Below are 22,627 nucleotides of genomic sequence, written 5' to 3' on the forward strand. Positions count from 1 at the left end.
CAGCCCTGTACAAAATTATGATGTGCACAGGTCTAAGGCAGTGCCATATATTAAAAAAAACACCATGAAAGAAATCCTACTGAAGAGATTACACGCATGCCACAGAACAGTGTTGGGGGAGATTTTAGAACAGTAGCTGTGTAGAAAAACAGCAGTGGAAGTCCAAAAAAGTCACATTTTAGGAAAGCATTATGCTTATGCAAGATTACACTCTTTTCCTAAAGGGAACCTGGAGTGAGAGGTATATGGAGGCGGACATCTTCACTCTCAAACAATGCCAGTTGCCTGACTTCTCTGCCTCAAATACTTTCAAGTCACTGGCCCAGAATGAGCATGCAGATCAGATGCTGAGACTCTGGCGTGACTCCACTGGCGCGTACCTACAATTAAGCTGCCGGGAAATTTGGGCGCAGGGTAAAGCAGATAAATGGCTCACCCTGCAAAATTCCCGGTGGTGTTAAAGTGAACCTCCAGACTAAAAATCTACTCAGCAGCACTGAAAAGGCTTGGTGTTTCTTTAACAGGTTCACAGCATCAGAACTTTGTTTTGCTTACCCAAGCCTCATTTTTAGCTGCACAAAAGAAAACTGCCCGGCATTTTTCCCCTAATGCTGTGCAAAGTATGATGGGATTTCTGATGTTATTGTTCTCATTTTGCTGTTTTGGTGCAATTTTTTTTTTAAATTTTGAATTTGAGATTTAAAGCCTAGCGTGCGCAGCTGGGAGGAGTGATCAGGACACAGGACAGTTGGAACTGTGTCTCATGCTCCCTGTCACCTCCTTTTAACCAAAAAAGATAGCTGCCCTCATGAAATCACAAACATTTGCCTGTTCTTTTAAAACAGGGTGGGTAAGACATTATATTACCCATCTATTTTAATTAACATAACTAATGTAACTTAATGACAGTATGTTTGTTTAGGCTGAAGTTCCCCTTTAAATACTATTCCCCTTCCAGGCCGCTGTGGACTCGGGCAGAAGATGCTGTTTTTAGTGTAATTTGTGCTCAGTCTTGACGGCGCCAAAATTACTACCCCAGCGCTGCTTTAGCCGTAATTCATATTATGGGGCCAAAATCTTCAGCCCAGTTTTCCTTTGCTATTGGCTGCATGCTTGTTGCAGGTGTGTGACTCATACACAGGTAAAGCCAAAAGCTTAGCCTGACAGCCAGGCAACCGGCATGGTTTGTGAGGGAATGAAGATGGCAGCCTCCGTATTACTCTAACTTCAGGATCCCTTTTTACACTTACACCATTTTATCGTGTCGGCCAAAACCTCTGAATCATGTCACAAGTAGTGGTATTCCTATGGGGTTATCACATTAACCCTCCTGGCGGTAAGCCCGAGCTGAGCTCGGGCTATGCTGCGCAGGAGGAGATCTCAGCCCCTGGTGGGGCGATTTGCACCATTTAAAGTGCTGTACGCGCAGCTAGCACTTTGCTAGCCGCGCGTACAGCTTGATCGCCGCCGTTCTGCGGCGATCGCCCGCAGCGGCGGAAGAGGCCCCCCCGAGCCCTGCACTGCCCGGAGCAATGAGTTCCGGGCAGCGCTATGGGCTGGATCGGAGGCGTCTGACGACAGGCCGTCGGCTGACGTCCATGTCGTCATTCCGATCGTCGCCATAGCGACAGGAGAAGCCAAACAGGGGAGCGCGTTATATACGTGTTCCCCTGCTTGCTATTGATGCCGGCGACGATCGAACTAGAGGGACACATGCGCCCTCTAGTGGAGTTTCATGTAGCTACCACTCTGGTAGCTTTACATGAAACATAAAAATAAAAAAAAATAAAAAAAATTGGATTTCTGCAATTTTTTCAGAAAAAATAAACTGCCAGGAAGGTTAAAAGTGGTGCAGCAGGTACCATCGTAAAGCCGCAATAGTAACTGTACATAGCGTTTGGTGAATCCGGAAGTGAGGTACACTTTCATTGGAAGGTATTCCTCACAGTAAGGTCGCACCGCAGCAGTAACGACTTTTTGGGACTGTGTTGCGGTACAGTCACAAAAATTGCACCGTGATGGAATAGATCAAATGTACAAGTATTCTAAAAGACTGGTTTTGAGGCTGAATATAAAGGCTTTGTCAATTTGATAGCAGAATGGAGAGAGGTTCTAAGCAATATGGAGCAACATGAGAGATAACTGTAGGAAAGAAAAATGGCTCAGGAAGGGAAGGCGCAGTGTGTAGCGGAAGGGAAAATGGCTCAGGAAGTAAGAGCGTAGTGTGTAGCGGAAGGGAAAATGGATCAGGAAGTGAAGGCGTAGTGGGTAGCTGAAGGGAAAATGGTTTAGGAAGTGAAGGCGTAGTGGGTAGCTGAAGGGAAAATGGCTCAGGAAGTGAAAGCGTAGTAGGTAGCTGAAGGGAAAATGGCTCAGGAAGTGAAAGCGTAGTGGGTAGCTGAAGGGAAAATGGTTTAGGAAGTGAAGGTGTAGTGGGTAGCTGAAGGGAAAATGGCTCAGGAAGTGAAAGCGTAGTGGGTAGCTGAAGGGAAAATGGTTTAGGAAGTGAAGGCGTAGTGGGTAGCTGAAGGGAAAATGGTTCAGGAAGTGAAAGCGTAGTGGGTAGCTGAAGGGAAAATGGCTCAGGAAGTGAAAGCGTAGTGGGTAGCTGAAGGGAAAATGGTTTAGGAAGTGAAAGCATAGTGGGTAGCTGAAGGGAAAATGGCTCAGGAAGTGAAAGCGTAGTGGGTAGCTGAAGGGAAAATGGCTCAGGAAGTGAAAGCGTAGTGGGTAGCTGAAGGGAAAAATGGCTCAGGAAGTGAAAGCGCAGTGGGTAGCTGTAGGGAAAATGGCTCAGGAAGTGAAGGCGTAGTGGGTAGCTGAAGGGAAAATGGCTCAGAAAGTGAAAGCGCAGTGGGTAGCTGAAGGGAAAATGGATCAGGAAGTGAAAGCGCAGTGGGTAGCTGAAGGGAAAATGGATCAGGAAGTGAAAGCGCAGTGGGTAGCTGAAGGGAAAATGGCTCAGGAAGTGAAAGCGCAGTGGGTAGCTGAAGGGAAAATGGATCAGGAAGTGAAAGCGCAGTGGGTAGCTGAAGGGAAAATGGCTCAGGAAGTGAAGGCGTAGTGGGTAGCTGAAGGGAAAATGGCTCAGAAAGTGAAAGCGCAGTGGGTAGCTGAAGGGAAAATGGCTCAGAAAGTGAAAGCGCAGTGGGTAGCTGAAGGGAAAATGGATCAGGAAGTGAAAGCGCAGTGGGTAGCTGAAGGGAAAATGGATCAGGAAGTGAAGGCGCAGTGTGTAGCGGAAGGGAAATTAGATCAGGAAGTGAAGGCGTAGTGGGTAGCTGAAGGGAAAATGGATCAGGAAGTGAAGGCGTAGCCTTTTGAATTATAATTAGGAATGTGCATTATAAGGGCTATAGAACACCAGGGCAGAGAATGCTAGGGAGGAGTACAAAGGAGGGGAGAGATCTGGATCCTACTAACCTTAGCTGGTGGCTGAGGACAGCGTTTTCAGCGCTCACACTATCCGCGTGTCTCTGGAGCTGCTCCTTGGTGTTCAGGAGACGTGCGTTCTCTCCGCTTAGGGACTGCACCTTCCCCTTGTAATTTGTCACTTTGTCCCGCATGTCGGTAACCTGACCCTTCAGGTCCCAGGCTGCTCGCTTCTTGCCTCCAGCTGCAGGCTGAGCCGGAGCTGAAGAGGGAAAAGGGATCTGCATGAGCCACTATAAGCATCAGGACAGACAAACTAACGTACGAGATACCAGAGAGACGGACAAACTAATATGAGCTAAATGTATGAAAACAGAGAGCAGAGGGATGAGTCTGTTCTCACGCAAACAATCAACCCCCCCCCCTCCCCCTCAAAACACAACCCTGCACCAAACTGGAAAACCGACAGCAATAAAAAAGTTATTAAACCTGGAAAATCCTGGTCTCCAGAACAGGCTGCAGCACATTCTGTATTTGGCCAATTCCCCATGTCACCTTCTCTCCTTAAAGCTGGTCCCTAACTAACTTTGCCAGTGCACACAAGCGAACACTCAGCGTCCTAGAACCCTTAACCTGAGGCAATTGAATACAGGGAACACATGCAGGCACATAAGTCAGTCTCTCCAGGGAGCCACTAATTGTCCCACTCAGATCATTAAATAAATGGGCTGTGCTGGCATAGGGGCAAGAGAGCGACAGCCTATAACCAGACCACGTTGGCTGCAAAGACACATACACAAAGTGGAAATCATGACAGTGAATTGGCAAAGTTCAAAATATACAGCAGTCTGTTTTGGAAACTATGGGCTGGTGCACACCGAGCGGCTTTTTGGGCGTTTTCAGATCCGCTTGCGGCTGCGGATCTGCTTGGTCAATGTATCTCAATGGGGTGGTGCACACCAGAGCGGCAGGCGTTTTGCAGAAACGAAAAATGCCTGGGTGAGGCATTTTTTGGATTTCGGATGCGTTTCTGCCTCAATGTTAAGTATAGGAAAAACGCAAACCGCTCTGAAAAACGCCTGTTCAGAGCGGTTTTGCAGGCGTTTTTGTTACAGAAGCTGTTCAGTAACAGCTTTACTGTAACAATATATGAAATCTACTATACTGAAAACTGCAGCAGCAATCCGCAAAACGCTAGCTGAAACGCTACAGAAAAGGAAGAAAAAGCGTTTCAAAATCTGCTAGCATTTTGCGGATCTGCTAGCGGGTTTTGTTGTGCACCAGCCCTAAGTCCTCCATTTTTGACCACTCAATTGATTTTATTATGGTTGTGATCGAGTGCGGCCGGTTAATGATTGCATACTAGAGATCAGACATCAGCTACTAAACAACAAGACAGCCAAACTAACGTGAGCTACTAGATAACAGGATGCCCAGACTATTGCCCTCTGTTACATAGAGGTTGCTCAGGCTTACCTGGTGCTGTCACTCTGGGTTTAACAGCTGTAAAGACAAAATAACATTTTAGATCAGTAAATCCTAAAGGCAGTTTACATTTGTAACCATACTGTACAGCTTGCTCCAACAGGGAAACATATATACCGTATATTCCGGCGTATAAGACGACTGGGCGTATAAGACGACCCCCCAACTTTTCCAGTTAAAATATAGAGTCTTGGATAAACTCGCCGTGTAAGACTACCCCTCTTCCACGGCACACCAAATAAAAAAATCATATACTGGTGCTATGTATGAACAGATACTGGTGCTGTACTGTATGTGGTTCCCAGTATATAGGCGATTGACTGGTTGGATTGGTCAGCTCTCCCTCTCCCTAAGTGGATTGGTCAGCTCTCCCTGTTTATCAGAGCGGTATGGAAGAATAGATTACGCTTGCCCATAAAACACACCTCTTTCACCCGTCTGGCCCCGCCCTTGTATCCTCTTTACCTCCTTCTCTACCTCTCAGATCTCACATGTGCACCTGAGCCACTTCACTACAGTCCCCAGCAGCGAGATCTGAGAGGAGGTAACAGAATAGGGCGTATCACACAGCATCAATGACACCCGGCGTATAAGACGACACCTGACTTTTCAGAAGATTTTTAAGGGTTAATAAGTAGTTTTATGCGTCAGAATATACAGTATATATGTTATATTTAATGAAGTAATAACTTGCCTGTGATAATCATTCTGTTTCTTGGGTTTATGTCTGCAAGAGACTGCCGACCTGCAAAACACATGCAATGGGTGACTGAACCGCTTGGGGAAAGAACAGTGTTTGTATTTTACGAATGTCTTTAGAAGCCATCCCACAGTTTATCTCTTCCTGCTGCACACGGCTCTGAGTCCATTCTCCAGCCTCTTCAGGCACAGTACAATGCTTATCCAATGAGTCTCCATGAATGAGGAGTTCAAGAATAATCATTTCAGGCTCATTTATGTAGCCTGTCCACAACAAATCTATCAGTACAAGTGCACAGAATATGCTGGCGCTATATAAATTCAAAAATAAATGTGCAAATCGTGTCATATACTGTATACAAAAGTAATCATGTGACCAGAAATTAGCTTCAAATTAAACCCGAACAGATTTCGAGAAGCTTCCTGCTCGAAATCTCTCGAATTCGAAACGTTAATTAGAACAGCTGAGGGGCGGATGAGGGAGGGTTAACTCACCCATGATGCCATCTGGTTTAATGAGCTTCAATTGCGTCCCATGTAAGTGTACTTATGAGACAGACTATAGAACAGTCCCCACATAACCCACCGATTGGTAATGCATTATTATGCACTAAATAGGTACGAGGAGGGTCAGGCAGCTGATTGTTTCCCATCATTCCCTCCACAGCAGTCTGTATACTGTGAGCACTGAGAGCCATAACTCTGCCAGCTTCCTCAGGACCTGCTATGACCCGAGATGGGGACATAAAGAGACCCTGTAACGAAAGAAAAAAACCCTCTGGGGGATACTTACCTCAGAAGGGGGAAGGCTCAGGGTCCTAATGAGACTTCCCCATCCTCTGCAGCTTGGGGGAATCCAGCGCTGGCTCCCCCGAAAGTTGCTCGACAAGGCTTGATAAGTGTGCGCAGGCACGAGTAATATTTACCTCTCCGCGATCCTGCGCAGGCGCACTAGCGGTTCTTCGTTCAGGAAATAGTCTAACACGATCGTATCTGCTCTACTGAGCAGGCACGAAGGACTTGCGCACGCGCAGTACAGCGGATATGATTGGGTTCGGCTATTCGCCTTCACGCAAACACCTGCGCTGGATCGCGGTAGGTAAATATTTACCTCACCACTATTGGGGGGGCTGCAGCGCTGGATTGCCGGGACACTGGAGGACGGGAGAAGCCTTGTTAGGATCCAGAGGCTTCCCCCTCCGAGGAAAGTATCCCCCAGAGGTTGTTGTTTTTTTCCCATTACAGATTTCCTTTAAGGGAAAAAAATAAATAAAATACACCTACCTGGGGCTTCCTCCAGGCTTATCGCTCCCTCGCCATCCTCCTTGTTCTTCTACAACTGGCCTTGGAAAGTCCTACGGTCCGGGGCGCGTGGCCCAGACACACTTCCCTTGCCAAGTGCGTTCTGTGCCGTACTAATGCGCAGGTGCAGAACGCTCCCGGCGATGGGGGAGCATGTGCAGCCGCACTGCGCCTGCGCAGACTGCAGGATTTTCCAGGAAGGCGGCGAGGGAGCGATAAGCCTGAAGGAAGCTCAAAGTATGTATATTTTTTACTTAAGTACCCATCTCAGGTACAAAGTTAAAATCATCTGTTCAAAGGTCACAGTCAGCTGGTATTGGAAGCAGCCATCATGCATAATTATGTAATATTTAAACATTAGACTGCAGTGAAGAAAATAGTGTACTGCTTACAATCAGTGCAGCTTGCACAAAAAGCATCTATGCTATTATTATGAATCGTATTTATAAAGCGCCAACATATTACGCAGCACTGCACAATAGATAAATAGGTTAACATACAAGGTAGGACATACAGGAAACTCACAAAACAAGATTATACAAATAATTTGATAACAGTACAATGTGCTATATTTGCTTTAAGAAAACGGCTTCGGCACGGCACAGCTAAATTATACTGCAATATATTTGTGTAACACCCCATTTGCATACAGCTAAACGGCACAATACAGTTATTAAACATAATAACATGTGCACTGGATATCACTCACCAATGACGGGAGGTTTGGGTAACACGGCCGCAGGAGCCACACGGGGCTTGGAGGTGGCAATACTGGCTGCCACACGAACCCTATTCGGCTCACCTTCCAGGGATGTTTTCATACGTTTCTAAGGGAGTAAAACAATTTTCCATCATGTAGATTGTTTGTCAAACAATGTATCTTACGTAATTACACCGCCTTGCAGAAGTATTCATGTCAACCCTTGGCGTTTGCCCTGTTGGCTCAGATTACACCCTGGAATTAGAAAGGCTTTGGGGTTTAGGTGCGGTTTGATTTACACAACATGCCCGCCCATTTTAAGATAAAACTATTTTATAGTGTCACTAATTACTTAAAGGCCAACTGAAGAGAGAGGTATATGGATGCTGCCATGTTTATTTCCTTTTAAGCAATACCAGTTGCCTGGCAGCCCTGCTGATCCTCTGCCTCTAATACTATTAGCTATAGCCCATGAACAAGCATACAGCAGATCAGGTGTTTGACATTGTCAGATCTGACAAGACTAGCTGCATGCTTGTTTCTGGTGTTATTCAGACACTACTGCAGAGAAATAGACCAGCAGGGCTGCCAGGCAACTGGTATTGATTAAAAGGAAATAAATATGTCAGCCTCCGTATACCTCTTACTTCAGTTCCCCTTTAAAGAGAACAGGAGGTGGGTTCTAACAATGCTATAAGCACAAAGAGGCGGAGTCTGCATATACTGCCCAGCCTCTGTTGCTATCTCGATCCCCCCTAAGTTCCCCTCACGCTTTGCTATGCCCCCATAAATCATCAGCCCAGCTGTCGACACACAGCGTGTCGAAGCCGGCTGTTTACATCTGCATCTTTCAGTCTCGGCACTCCCCCGCCTCCTCTATAGCTCCGGTCCTCGCCCGTGTCCCTTCCCTCCAATCCTCGATTGTCTTTAAAGCGGACCCAAACCAAACATTTTTTTAGTTAAATATATTTCGTTGCACCACTCTGACACATACAAAGATAAATAAACACTCCTTCAAACCTATGAGCATTTCACTGCATGCTTTTCACCCTTCTCTTTTCATAACTAGGGTTATACAGATGGCAGCCATTAGCAAATCCTCCATTGCCGGACACCACCTACTCCACCAGTTTGCCGGATTTTGTCCCGGCAATTTGAAAGGAAGGGAGGGGTTGCTCCAATAAATGTAAAATATTATATATTTGTCACCATGCAGCTGAAAAAAGGCTGCTATTTATTATAATTTAGAAAATAGATTGTATTTCTGAAATCTTGTATTTTTAATTTGGGTCCACTTTAAAGGGAACCTAAACTGAGAACGATATGGATTTTTCCTTTTAAAATAATACCAGTTACCTGAATCGCCTGCTGATCCTGTGTCTCTAATACTTTTAGCCACAGCCCCTGAACAAGCATGCAGATCAGGTGCTCTGACTGAAGTCAGACTGGATTAGCTGCATGCTTGTTTCAGGGTGTTATTCAACCACTATTGCAGCCACAGAGATCAGCTGGACTTCCAAGCAACTGGTATTGTTTAACAGGGAACATCCGTATCACTCAGTTAAGGTTCCCTTTAAAGAGAGTCTGAAGCGAGAATAGATCTCGCTTCAGACCTCATAGCTGCTAAAACGCCGTTATCCCGCGGCTTAACGGGGGTCCCTGTCCCCCCAAATCCCCTCCGTAATGCGGGGGAGTGCTTCCTGGTTGGGGCAGGGCTAACCGCCGCAGCCCTGCCCCACGCGCGTCTGTCAGACACGTATCTCCGCCTCTCCCCCCGCCCCTCTCAGTCTTCCTTCACTGAGAGGGGCGGGGGAGAGGCGGCGATGCGCGTCTGATAGACACGCTGTGAGGCAGGGCTGCAGCCGTTAGCCCTGCCTCTAGGAAGGGCTAATCTACGACCAACTTGCGACCAAGATTTGCGGGGGGGTGGGTTGGGGGGTCAGGGACCCTCGTCCAGCCGCGGGATAGCGGCGTTTTAGCATGGGCACACATGCCCCTGCTATGTATGAGAGCTGAAGCGAGATGTAGTCTCGCTTCAGTGTCTCTTTAAAGGAGTCATCAGGGAAAGAATAGTATAATGAGTGGTACTTACCGGGGGCTTCCTCCAGCTCCAAGGACGTCCCTTGCCGCAGCTCTGCCCGCAGCAGGTCTGTCCCGGTCCCCGGCGATGACGTCAGAGTGAACTCCAGGTCGCTCTGTACTGCGCGAGCGGCGCTGTCAATCATCGCCACGTGGGCCGGAGCGATCCGCCCATCATCGTCATCGCCGGGGACCGGGACGGACCTGCGGCGAACGGCTGCGGGCAGAGCTGCGGCGAGGGACGTCCTCGGAGCTTGGAGCTGGAGGAAGCCCCCGGTAAGTACCAATAATTTTACCTGTTTTCCCCTGATGACACTTAAAGAGAGTCAAACAAAAATAATTCTTGCTTTTTAGCGAGAGGTGAAGCGCCGCATTCCTGCGGCAAAAGGAGTGCTTTATAACCCCCAAATCCCTGGGGCAAAATGCGGGCAGCGCTTCATGAAAGAGGCAGAGCATTGCGCTGTAGCTCTGCCTCTACTAGAGTCAATCACCTCCTCTCCCTGCCCCCCTGTCTTCCTTCACAGAGAGGGGCGGGGAGAGGCGGCGATCCACACGCAGATTGACTTCAGTAGCAGCAGAGCTACAGCACTAAGCTCTGCCTCCCCGGGCAGCAAAATCCACGGCCTGGAAAGTCGTGGAGGTTTGCCCCGGGACTTGGGGGGTATAAAGCCCTTGTTTTGCTGCAGGAATGCGGCGTTTCACCTCTCCTCATACTGCTTAAAGAGACCCAGAGACTAACTACCTACCAGTTTTATACATACCTGGGGCTTCCTCCAGCTCCATCAGCCTGGATCGCTCCCACCCCGCCGTCCTCCACTGCCTCTATCGCCGGTACCAGGTCCAGTCTTTTTGGCCAGTCGACGCAAGTGCAGTGCGCTCCCTCCGTACTGCGCAGGCGTACAGAGCCCCTGTGCATGCGGAAGAATGGTCACGTCCAGCGGAAGTGACGGGACCCAGTACCAGCATTAGAGACAGCAGAAGACGGCGGCGTGGGAGCGATCCAGGCTTATGGGGCTGGAGGAAGCCCCAGGTATGTATGAAATCTTTTCCTATTTTTTAATATGCTTCGTCTCTGGTTCCCTTTAAGCTAAATAGCAGGTAAAAAGCAAGAATTATTTTCGCCTCAGACTCTCTTCGAGGGGAGTAGATGGTGGATGATTTCCTCTCAAATTAGCCATTACATCATCACTGCTTTTAACCACTTGAGGACTGCGGTGTTAAACCCCCCTAAAGACCAGGCTATTTTTAAACAAATAGGCCACTGCAGCTTTAAAAGGGAAGGTTCAGGGAGGGTGGGTAAAAAATAAAAATCAATTTCCACTTACCTGGGGCTTCCTCCAGCCCGTGGCAGGCAGGAGGTGCCCTCGCCGCCGCTCCGCAGGCTCCCGGTGGTCTCCCCGACCTGGCCAGGCCGGCTGCCAGGTCGGGCTCTTCTGCGCTCCAAGGCCCGGAACTTCTGCGTCCCACGCCGGCGCGCTGACGTCATAGGACGTCCTCCGGGCTCTACTGCGCATGCGCAGTAGTTCTGCGCCTGCGCAGTAGAGCCTGGAGGACGTCCGATGACGTCAGAGCGCCGGCGTGGGACGCAGAAGTTCCGGGCCTTGGAGCGCAGAAGAGCCCGACCTGGCCAGGTCGGGTCGGCCACCGGGAGCCTGCGGAGCAGCGGCGAGGGCACCTCCTGCCTGCCACGGGCTGGAGGAAGCCCCAGGTAAGTGGAAATTGATTTTTATTTTGTACCCACCCTCCCTGAACCTTCCCTTTAAGGCCTTGCCGCAGGGCCGTCCAACTCAGCACACAAGTGACACCCTTTTCTCCCCACCAAAATAGCTTTCTGTTGGTGGGGTCTGATCACTCCCCCAGTGTTTTTTTTTTGTTTTTTTTTACAAATATTTGTTATTTTTTGAATATTTTACTATTTATTTTTTTACCCCCCCCCTCCCTTCGCGTGACGCGGTCAGCAAGCGTTAAAGAGGAGTACTAAAAACAATGGATTTTTTTCTTTTACAATATTATTTTATAGATTTTTCAGTCAGTGTTTGACCAGTGTAAAATCTTTCCTAACCCTGATTCTGACATTTATCACGGGGTCAGCATCTTTAGTCCTGTCAGGTGCAGCTCTGAGGAACGTGTATACGCAGTGTTCCAAATCCAATAGAAAAAAAATACCTGGTCTACCAGAACGCTCTGGAAGAATTCTGCATAGCTAAATAGCCAAGGCCGTGACAGCCCTGGGCAGGCGGAGCTATATTCAATATGCATAGATATAGGAAGTATTTCTGATGCTGAAACCAGGAAAATTACCAGAAAAAGTTGCTACCCTGAATCACTTACTGAATTCTACTAAAGCAAAGTCCCCAGTATCCGGCACAGGTGGGGATCGTCTGATGCTGGATACATGTGCTTGGCCGAAACACCATAAAACTCTCCCCCACCCCCGTGCAGGATAGAATACTCACTGTGCCTCCAGCAACATCCTGTAGCTCCTAGCGGCTTTCTGACATCCACCTCCTATGCCGGGAGCAGTGCATGGACACCGGACGTCTCGAGGCTCAGCGGGTTATTTTATGGTTGGCAAATCCCCCCCACCCTTTTTGCCCCAAAACAACTCCCCATTATCCCCTCAGACATGACGGTTAGTTGAGATTTCCGGATGCCCAGGTTCCAGATAACAGGGACTTTGCTGTACATGTCACCACAGTGCCTCTAAGTTACACCTTTAAGTGAATCTGTGCACAACTCCTGTGAGGTAAAGCAAACCTGTGAAAACATAAGGCCGCTATTTTACTTAGGATTGCTCCATGGCCTTATGATGCATTTCCGCTTCCTGTTGTCTTCCTAGTGATTTGCATAAAAAGCAAAACGCATTAAAACGCACGCAAAACGCTTGTAAAACATCGGTGGTAAGAAAAACAGCTAAACACAAACGCTCCAAAAATGCACACAACTTAAAATGAAACATGACAAAATGCAGCGTGTCATGTTACGTGTGCACCTAGCCGAATGGAAAACATGTCTGCTTCTTCACAATAGCAAACACTGACATTTCTAGATTAGAGATACTAACAATTACAAGTCAATGCAAATTTATGCATCTTGGAATTTGACCAGTTTTAATGCAATAACTGAAGATTTCGATTGGTCCAATTACAAGCTGCATAAACCCAACCATATCACTCAAAATTATTAGCAGCTCTTTGACCATCCGTATTCTACAAATGGCAAATCAGCTTCTGATCATTATAACAGCTGGAAGCAAGACAAACGCTTCAGGGGGAACCTTTGTCGCACAAGCTGAGGGACGTAAATACAGGGGACAGGTTTAAAGTGGACCTGAACTCTTGCACAGGACAAAAGGAAAACCTAGAGAAATGAACCCGGTGTGTATTTAGAGAGTTTAGCCTGTCTAATAACCCCCATCTGTGACTAATCACAAGTGTAATTTGATCTCTCAGCTGCTTCAGCTGGCTGCCTCAGCAGAGCAGCTAATTAGTAAATACAGGATGTTAACCCTGTGTAGACACTGCAGATTGATTGCAGAATTTCTAGCTGCTGTAACAAAAAGTGTTTTTCTTTAAAGGTTATTATGCTGTTGCATCTTTTAGAGCAGAGAGGAAGTTCTGAGTTCAGGTCTGCTTTAACCTCCCTGGCGTTCTATTAAGATCGCCAGGGCGGCTGCGGGAGGGGTTTTTTTAATAAAAAAAAAAAAAAACTATTTCATGCAGCCAACTGAAAGTTGGCTGCATGAAAGCCCACTAGAGGGCGCTCCGGATGCGTTCTTCTGATCACCTCCGGCGGCCAGAAGTAACACGGAAGGCTGCAATGAGCGGCCTTCCGTGTTTCGCTTACCTTGTCGCCATGGCGACAAGCGGAGTGACGTCATCCGCCTCCGATCCAGCCCTTAGCGCCGGCTACACTGGGCTCAGGCGGCTGGGGGGACCCTCTTTCGCCGCTGCACGCGGCAATCAGGCAGCACACGCGGCTGGCAAAGTGCCGGCTGCGTGTGCTGCTTTTTATTTGAGCCAAATCGGCCCAGCAGGGCCTGAGCGGCAGGCTCCGGCGGTACTGGACGAGCTGAGCTCGTCCAGACCGCCCAGCAGGTTAAAGGGAACTGTAAGAAAGAGGAATACAGAGGGTGGCAGCTTTATTCCTATGCATTTTGTTGCTATGGAGGGGATGACACATGGGGCGGGAAAGAGAGACATGGAACAGGCTTGGGATTGGTTGGGCATCTCTACACGCTAGATTCTTGCCTGAGGCGGTCTTTCTTGGCCACCTTGGCTGAGTTTAATGTAGTGTGTATGTAGCTGAATACTTTAAAGAGAAACCGTAACCAAGAATTAAAATTCATCCCAATCAGTAGCTGATACCCCGTTTCCCATGAGAAATCTTTTCCTTTTCACAAATGGATCATCAGGGGGCTCTGTATGGCTGATATTGTGGTGAAACCCCTTCCACAGTGTGATGTCAGCGCCTCACAGCTCTGAGGTAATGACATCACACTGTGGGAGCCTTGTTGCACTGTGGGAAATAACAGCTGTTTACAACTGCCAACAATACAAGCAGCGTCTCCTTCCACTGACATCACCTGCCAGCAGTAAAAATGTCACCATGTGATAAATGTCAGAATGTAAATCAGGGAAAAGAAATATTTTACAATGAGTACACACTGACTAAATCATTTATACATAATTATTATAAAAATTAAGCAATTTATTATATTTTCACTGGAGTTCCTCTTTTAGTCACTGGCCCCCAAATGAGCAAGTAGATCAGAAGGGAAAAGCTCTGCATGACAGCCAGGGAACTGGTATTGATTATAAGGGCGTGAAGATGGCAGCCTTCGTATTCCTCTTACACGCCTTTAAAGCGAACATGAACTCAGAACGTCCGCTCTGCTCAAAAAGATAAGCAACAGCATAACCTTTAAAGAAAAACATGTCTTTGTTACAACTGATAGAAATCCTGCAATACATCTGCAGTGTGTCTTCTTCCTGCTGTTGTGAAATACCACAAATTGATCCTTGGGAAGTAAAGTATTGTTTATTTACTGTACAGGAGACATGCACTGAATCATAGCAATGTCTGACAAAGGCGGCTCAGGATAAAAGTTACATATTCCAATCATTCCTTCTACCTAGATTCTGATTGGTTCCTTACAAAATACCTGAGCCAACTATTGGAAGACAATACAGTACTGCATAAATGAATACATATAAATAGATAAGATCAGTTGGTCGTTAATTATTATTAGAGGCATTTGCTTTCAGCAGTGACTTGTTTAATTTAAGGCAAGTTTGATTGGTGAGATTCACAGGCGCCATCTCTTATCTACTAGACAGCACAAATCATCCCTAGTAGCACATTCCGCACACATCAAACCATGTGAAAGAAGAGAACTAGTCTTATACGAGGAAAAGAAGTGTGGCAAAATGGCTCACAGGCGGCCAATTTATTATAATGTTATCAATTTTACTTCACTGCTTTCATGGAAGCAGCAGACAAAGGGTTAACATCCTGTGTTTACATATTAGCTGGGTCTGCCGAGTTTCTGTGCTGACACAGCTAAGGGATCAAATTACACTTGTAATTAATCGCTGATGAGGGGGAATTAGACAGGCCCTTCTCTCTAACAACACACAGGATGCATTTTGCTCAGTTTTCCTTCTGTCATGTGAAAGCGTTTAGGTCCACTTTAAAGTAAACTTTCAAGCATGGATTAAAATCTATAGGACGGGCTACAAAAGCAGGCAGGGGGCAAGCGCCAGCTATCACATTTCCTATGCATTTACCCTGGTAACCCCACTTTTGACCAGGGCTGTGGAGTCGGAGTTGAGGCAATTTTGGGCACACGGAGTCGGAGATTTCATAAACTGAGAAGTCGGAGTCAGGAGTCGGATGATTTTTGTAAAAAATCCACAGCCCTCTTAAGTATTAGACTAAGGAGTCGGAGTCAAGGAGTCGGAGCCATTTTGGGTACCTGGAGTTCCATAAACTGAGGAGTCGGAAGATTTTTGTACCGACTCCACAGCCCTGCTTTTGACACAGGTTTGCTTTACAAGTATAGAATGTGCTGGAGAAAGTGTCATTTGTGGAAGGAGCGGAACCCCCGATGCAGGAAATCCAGACAACGTATCAGAGGAGTGGAAGAAGAGTAGAGAAGTGAAACAAACCCCCAGGATTGGTTTTACCACGGCCATCTGCTCCTGGTTCTCATCGCTCAGCGCCCTCTTCCTGGTCGGCGGGACGGGCAGACGGGACACTTTAGGCTTTTTTTCCATCGATTCCTCCATATTGAGAACTCTTTACGGAAAAAAAGGAAAATGTAAATTAGATTCATCCAGAAGAAAAAACAAACTATATCGAGTAGTGTAAAAAGTCCATTAGTGAATTAGTGTTGCTTCACCCAAAACCAGAGGATTTACTGTCAGATCGATTATTTCCAATCAATTTTCCACTAACTTCTATGGAAAATCTATCAGAAATTAGATCGGGCAGACATGTTGGAAATAATTGATCGGACAGTAAATCTGTCAGAAAATTGCATTGTGTGTACTTAGCATTAGTGCCTTGCAAAATGCTAGTGGTTCTGGTTCATAACATCATCTATGTAATTAGAGCAAGAAAACTGAATGCATTAGAAGAGTTGTTTTCTAAACATATTCTGTGGCACTGTACAGAGTGAGAAATAAACATGGGGTACACAGTAATACAGAATGGTATACACAGTATACGGTGCTGCCCATAATTATTCATACCCCGGGCAAATTTTGACTTTAAGTTACTTTTATTCAACCAGCAAGTCTTTTTTGACAGGAAATGGCAGATGTCTCCCAAAAGATAATACAACAATGTACAAGAGGCTTTATTGTAGGGGAAAAAACAACAAAAAAAACATTTCTCAGTTTTTATTTACATTTGAGCAAAAAGTGTCCAGTCCAAAATTATTCATACCCTTCTCAAACGGTGAGTCTGTGGGAAAATCCAGTTGTTCTGTACCATTCCAAATAGTCCAAGCTGTTCTAACGCATCCCAATTACCCTGATTAATTGGGAACAGTTGTTTTAATCAACTCCACAGGTGAAAAACAGCAGCTCTCTGCAGTTGGTTTGTGGACAGTCATGGCTAAGACAAAGCAGCTCAGTGAGGTCCTACAGATGCGTATTGTGGCTGCTCACAAGTCAGGAAAGGGCTACAAGGCGATTTCTAAATGTTTTCAAGTTCAAGTAGCTACAGTGCAAAGTATTATTAAAAATACAGGATGTTCTGCATTGTGGAAAATCTCAGAGGACGTGGTCAGAAGCCAAAAGTGACACCTGTGCTGGCCAGCAGGATAGTGAGAGGTGAAAAAGAATCCAAGGATCACCACCAAGGCCAACCTGGTGAATCTGGTCTCTGCTGGTGGCAATGTCTCAAAGCAGACAATCCAACAGACACTGCACACTGCTGGGTTCCATGAATGCAGAACAAGGAGGACACCACTGCTCCAGATAAGGCACACAAAAGCTTGCTTGACCTTTGCAAATGCTCGTCTGGAAAAAGAAGACAACTTCTGGTCTTCTGTGTTATGGTCAGCTGAAACAAAAATGGAACTGTTTGGTCACAATGAGGTTTCTTTCATTTGGTGTAAGAAAGGAGAAGCCTTCAACCCAAAGAACACCATCCCCACTGTCAAACATGGTGGTGGGAACCTAATGCTTTGGGGGTGTTTTTCAGTCAATGGATCAGGGAACCTCATCACAGTAAACATCACCATGAAAAAAGAGCAATACATGAGGATTCTCAAGGACAACATCAGGCAGTCTGCAGAGAAACTTGGCCTTAGGCACCAGTGGACATTTCAGCATGACAAGGACCCAAAACACACCGCAAAAGTGGTGAAGAAATGGTTAGCCAACATTGAGGTTTTGGAGTGGCCCAGCCAGAATCCTGACTTGAATCCAATTGAAAATGTGTGGAGGGAGCTACAGATCAGGGTGATGGCGTTTGTTATAATAGTAGTTAATAAAGGCTTTTCTATTCATTATTGAGAAGGGTATGAATAATTTTGCACAGGACACGTTTTGCTTAAATGTTAACAAAAACTGAGAAATGTTTTTTTACCACAATAATGCCTCTTGTACATTATCTTATCTTTTGGGAGACACCTATGTTATTGCCCATCAAAAAAACCGACTTGCTGGTTGAATAAAAGTAACTTTAAAGGGACTCCGAGCAGTGCAGAAACTATGGAAAGATGTATATCATTTTAAAGCTCTCTTTCCTGATACCTCCATGTCGGCATACTCTGGGTTAGGCTCCGCCCCCTTAACCCCTATAGGACCCAATAAAATTATAAAAGGGGCTGAACACCCCCTCCCTGCATTCTTTTTTTCGTCCTCAGCCTCTATGGGACCCATTAGGTATTGGCTGTAGGTAGAAGCATTGCAGGTATGTTTTGATATTTCTGGATACTCAGAAAGAAGAGGAAAATAAAGCTCATTGAGCGCCTTACCTGAGGCAGGTTTTTCTTTATAAAACTTCTTTTCCTGCCTGGCTCACACACCACTGCTTCTAAATGTGCGTCCTGGGTGTGAGCTTATCATGCTCTGCGGTACCTGCCGTCTAAATGACAGGATCCGCTGTGCACCCGTTGGGTGGTCTGTTCCGTGCGTCCCTGGTGCTGCATGGAGTATGAGGAGCCATGCTGGTCATGGAGGCGGGCGAGAGCCGTCGGCGGCGTCCGGAAATTGCTTCTGCGCATGCGCGGCATGTGGTGGGAGGCTCTGGGCAGCGGCGGCGGCCATTTTGGTTCAGGGAACGTGCCAATTCGGCGGAGTTGCGCTGGGCACGTTCCGACAGCGCTCTATTTAAAGAGCATAGGAGGCAGTAGCAGGCTGGCTGTCATCCTGGAGGGAGGTTGGAGCTAGCGCTGCTGCTGCAGGACTCAACGCTTGCTGTGTACTGGTGGCTCATGTGTTTTAGATTGCTAGAAGTAAGTGGATTCAGTTTTAAAAAAAAAAAAAAAAAAAAAAAAAGTCTTTGGTTTTTTATGAGGTCTAATTGGTTCCTTTTGTTTCTGGTTATTCTCACAGTGGATCCTGCAGGTGCCGATGAATCAGAGCATGATAGTCCCTCTGGGTAAGGTCCATTCTGAATTTAAAGGGACAGTGTTTTAAAAAAAAAAAAAAAAAAAGGAAAAAAGAGTTTGGTGGGGACATCGCTAAACAACATAAATTGTTGTTTGTGTCTTCCAGCTCTAAAGAAGAAGAAAGAAGATCGAGTGTGGTGCCAGTAAGATCTCGGTCACCGTCAAAGCCGAAAAAACATAAATCCAAAAAAAGTCATAAGGATTCAAGACGTTCAAGGTCCAGGTCAAGGTCACCAAGACGGAGGAGTGATTCATATTACAGATACCGTCACCATCATAGCTATGATAATTATCACTTTAGAGAAAGGTCAAGATCGCCACCTTCCAGGCGCATTCCAGATAAAGGGCAGTGTTGGGCTTGCCCAAATCCAGCTCTGCAGGATAAAACAGTCTGTGGATCATGTTTTGGACAATTGTCAAAAGGTAATGAGGATAAGTCAGAAGAAATAGTGGACGTCATCAGGAGAGTCGTAAGGGAGGAGGTTTCCGCTCACGCCTCTACGTCGTCTCAGGTATTGGGAGAAGACAATGACAACTCCACAGAAAACACTGGGGAAGAAGATATACCAGGTTTATTCAGCTTCAGTCTAACGGCTCCATTTATAGCCGCAGTGAAGGAAGCACTGGATTGGACAGAGCAGGAGGAAGAGCCAGAGCAGAACAAGGAATACTATACCCATTTAGTGAAAAAGGCCTCAACTTTTCCATTAATGAAGGAAATAAGGAATGTGATTTTGGAGGAGTGGAAGAAGGTGGAAAACAAACCCTCCATACAAAACAGATTTCAAAAGTTGTACCCACTGAAGGATGAAGAAGTACCATTTCTACTAAACCCACCAACAGTGGACGCGTCACTATCAAGACTGATTAAGAATGTGACATTACCAATGGAAAATTCAGTGATGTTTATTGACGTCTTGGATAGGCGTATTGATAATGATCTTAAGAAGATTTACCTGGCAGCAGGTACGGCGTGCAAACCATCCATTGCACTAACATCAGTGGCAAAGGCCATGAAGGTGTGGGTATCTAATGTAGAAGAGGCCATCCTAATGGATATGGAAAAAACGGAAATTCTAACTGCTCTGGAGGATTTGAAGATTACGGCGGATTTTATCGCAGAAGCTTCATTAGACTTGCTGAGATCGTCATCACGCATTATGTTGAGTGCAGTGACTGCGAAGAGGGCGTTATGGCTGAAGCCATGGAAGGCCGACCAGAGTTCGAAGCAGAACTGGATTAAGATTCCCTTTGATGGTCAAACCCTGTTTGGTAGTGAAATGGATAAAGCTATTTCAAGGGTCAGAGGCGGAAAGTCTGGATTGATACCGCAGGATAGGCCACAATCAAAACCAGCAGCGACGGGAAAAAGACAAACCTACAATAGATTTAAGGACAGCAAGAGTTACAAGCCAGCAAGACAATTCAGAAAGAACTGGAGGAGCTCGCAAGCATCGCTGTCTAGGAATCTCAAGGCAGCACAGAATCCAGGGACTTCTAAGCAGTCCTTTTGAAGGTGCGCCCACCCAGTCATCCCCGATAGGTTCCAGGCTCAGAGCCTTCAGAGAAGTCTGGGTGGGAAAGATTCAGGATCCTTGGGTGATATCTACAATTTCAAAAGGGCACAAATGGAAATTCAAGTCAAAGCCACAGGACAGATTTGTGCCTACCCGCCTGCCAAGGGGGGTGCAGAAAAGATCAACATTAAAAGATTATGTGCAATCCTTGGTTCAACAAAAGGCAGTGATTCCAGTGCCTCAGCAGGAAAGATTTCAGGGGGTTTACTCGCCTATCTTCCTGGTACAGAAAAAAACCGGCACCTTCAGACCAGTTATAGACTTGAAGTATCTGAACAAATCAATCGCCCTGGCAAAATTCAAGATGGAATCACTTCAGTCGATCATACTGTCAATAAGCCCAAACGATTGGATGGTGTCAATAGATCTGCAGGACGCCTATCTACACATACCGATTCATCACGACTTCCAAAGGTTCTTGAGGTTTGCACTACTGGATCTGCACTTCCAGTTCACTTCTCTTCCTTTCGGACTATCAACGTCACCAAGGACATTCTCAAAAGTCTTAATTGCAGTAATTGCGATGCTGAGGGTCCAGGGGATAAGAATACATCACTACCTGGACGACATCCTGATACTGGCAGAGACGGAGGAGAAGTTGATTTGTCATCGAGATCGAACTATGAGTTTTCTGACTCAATTAGGCTGGGTAATAAATATACAGAAGAGCCAGTTGTGCCCATCAAGACACCTAGTTTACCTAGGGGCTCTCTTCGACACGAGGGAGAACACAGTATCACTTCCGGTAGAGAAGACCGACAAAATCAAGAATATGTGCTCACAGGCAATACAGAGGCCATGGAGCAGTGCAAGGAGGTGTCTACAATTACTAGGAGTAATGTCCTCCTGCATACCGATGATCAGATGGAGTCGGTGGCATATGAGAAGATTGCAGTGGGAATTCCTGGAACAGTGGAATCAAATATCAATGCATCAGAAAATCTGGTTGTCGGAAGGGACAAAGGAGTCGATGCAGTGGTGGATGGAGGATTCCAATTTACTACTGGGACACTCATTAATTCCATATACCTGGACCATCCTTACGTCGGATGCCAGCCAATTGGGTTGGGGAGCACACTGTCAAGATCAATGGGTCCAGGATATATGGGTTCCTCCCCAACTTGGGGTAGTGTCGAATGTACTAGAGTTGAGAGCAGCAGTAAAGGCCTCTCAAAGATTTGCCCACCTTCTACAGAACAAGGCGGTATGCTTCCAGTTGGACAACAAGGCAGCGGTAGCCTACATACAGAAGCAAGGGGGAACCAGAAGTGCCACTCTGATGAAGGAAATGGCTCCGCTGATGGAATGGGCAGAGAAGAATTGGATGGCAATGAGAGCTATATATATTCCGGGAGTGCAGAACATCCAAGCAGACTTGTTGTCCAGACGAACCATGAAGAACAACGAGTGGCAACTAAAGAGGTCAGTGTTTATGAGCCTGGTGCACCAGTGGGGGTTGCCACAAATCGACCTCTTCGCGTCATCGACAAACAGTCAACTACCCAGTTTCTTCTCCAGGACAGCTTGTCCGAAGGCAATGGGGACAGATGCGTTAACTCTCCCGTGGAAAGCGGCTCTAGTGTATGCTTATCCGCCGGTTCCGCTCCTCCTGAGGTTTCTAAAGAGACTGTTATCAGAAAAGATAGAGGCAATTGTAATTGCCCCATACTGGCCCAAGAGGCCGTGGTTCCCTCTGTTGTTACATATGTCCTTATGTCCACCGATGAGATTACCGAAGATTCCGGACATCATATCCCAGAATTTGTGCCTTCACAAGAACCCGCAGAGACTAGAGCTGACTGCGTGGAGGTTGAGAGGGGGATCTTAAGGAGATCTGGATTCTCAGAGCCAGTAATTGAAACCTTGCTAAAGGCAAGGAAAAAATCTACAAACAAAACCTATCACAGGATTTGGAGAAAGTTTATTGACTTTGCAATGCAAAAGAGCATAGACTATCTGAATCCGTCTATTCCGGAAGTACTGGATTTTATCCAGTCGGGAGTAGAGCTAGGATTAAGTGTCAGCACATTAAGGGGACACGTGTCAGCTATCTCGGCATTAACTGGATACAGACTAGCTTCAGAAAGGGCTATGCAACAGTTTTTCCAAGCCTTGTTAAAAATTAGGCCTCCTATCCGCAAAACGATGCCAAGTTGGGACTTACCATTGGTCCTGTCATATCTGTCAGGTCCGCCATTCGAGCCTTTGGAGCAATGCACAATTTGGAATCTAACTCTGAAAGCAACCTTTCTCATTGCAATCTCTTCAGGAAGGCGGGTCTCAGAG

General features: G+C 46.5%; 1 protein-coding gene across 2 annotated transcripts in view; it reads right to left on the reverse strand.

Annotated features, from left to right (window-relative positions):
* The window catches only part of KIFC1 (kinesin family member C1), a 51,590-nt gene that overhangs the window by 24,531 nt on the left and 4,432 nt on the right, over positions 1 to 22,627 (reverse strand). The window contains exons 2-6 of one of the 2 annotated variants that reach the window (XM_068250193.1): positions 15,826 to 15,937; positions 7,568 to 7,685; positions 5,552 to 5,602; positions 4,849 to 4,875; positions 3,424 to 3,634 (exon numbers count right to left, since the gene is read on the reverse strand). In XM_068250193.1, coding sequence (XP_068106294.1) covers positions 3,424 to 3,634; positions 4,849 to 4,875; positions 5,552 to 5,602; positions 7,568 to 7,685; positions 15,826 to 15,927 — 509 coding nt within the window. In that variant the 5' untranslated portion in view covers positions 15,928 to 15,937. Of the gene's footprint in view, positions 1 to 3,423; positions 3,635 to 4,848; positions 4,876 to 5,551; positions 5,603 to 7,567; positions 7,686 to 15,807; positions 15,938 to 22,627 lie in introns of both variants that reach the window. The other variant, XM_068250192.1, reaches the window with a different exon arrangement.

Source organism: Hyperolius riggenbachi, chromosome 8 (genome assembly GCF_040937935.1).
Source record: "Hyperolius riggenbachi isolate aHypRig1 chromosome 8, aHypRig1.pri, whole genome shotgun sequence".
In the NCBI taxonomy this organism is placed as follows: domain Eukaryota; kingdom Metazoa; phylum Chordata; class Amphibia; order Anura; family Hyperoliidae; genus Hyperolius; species Hyperolius riggenbachi.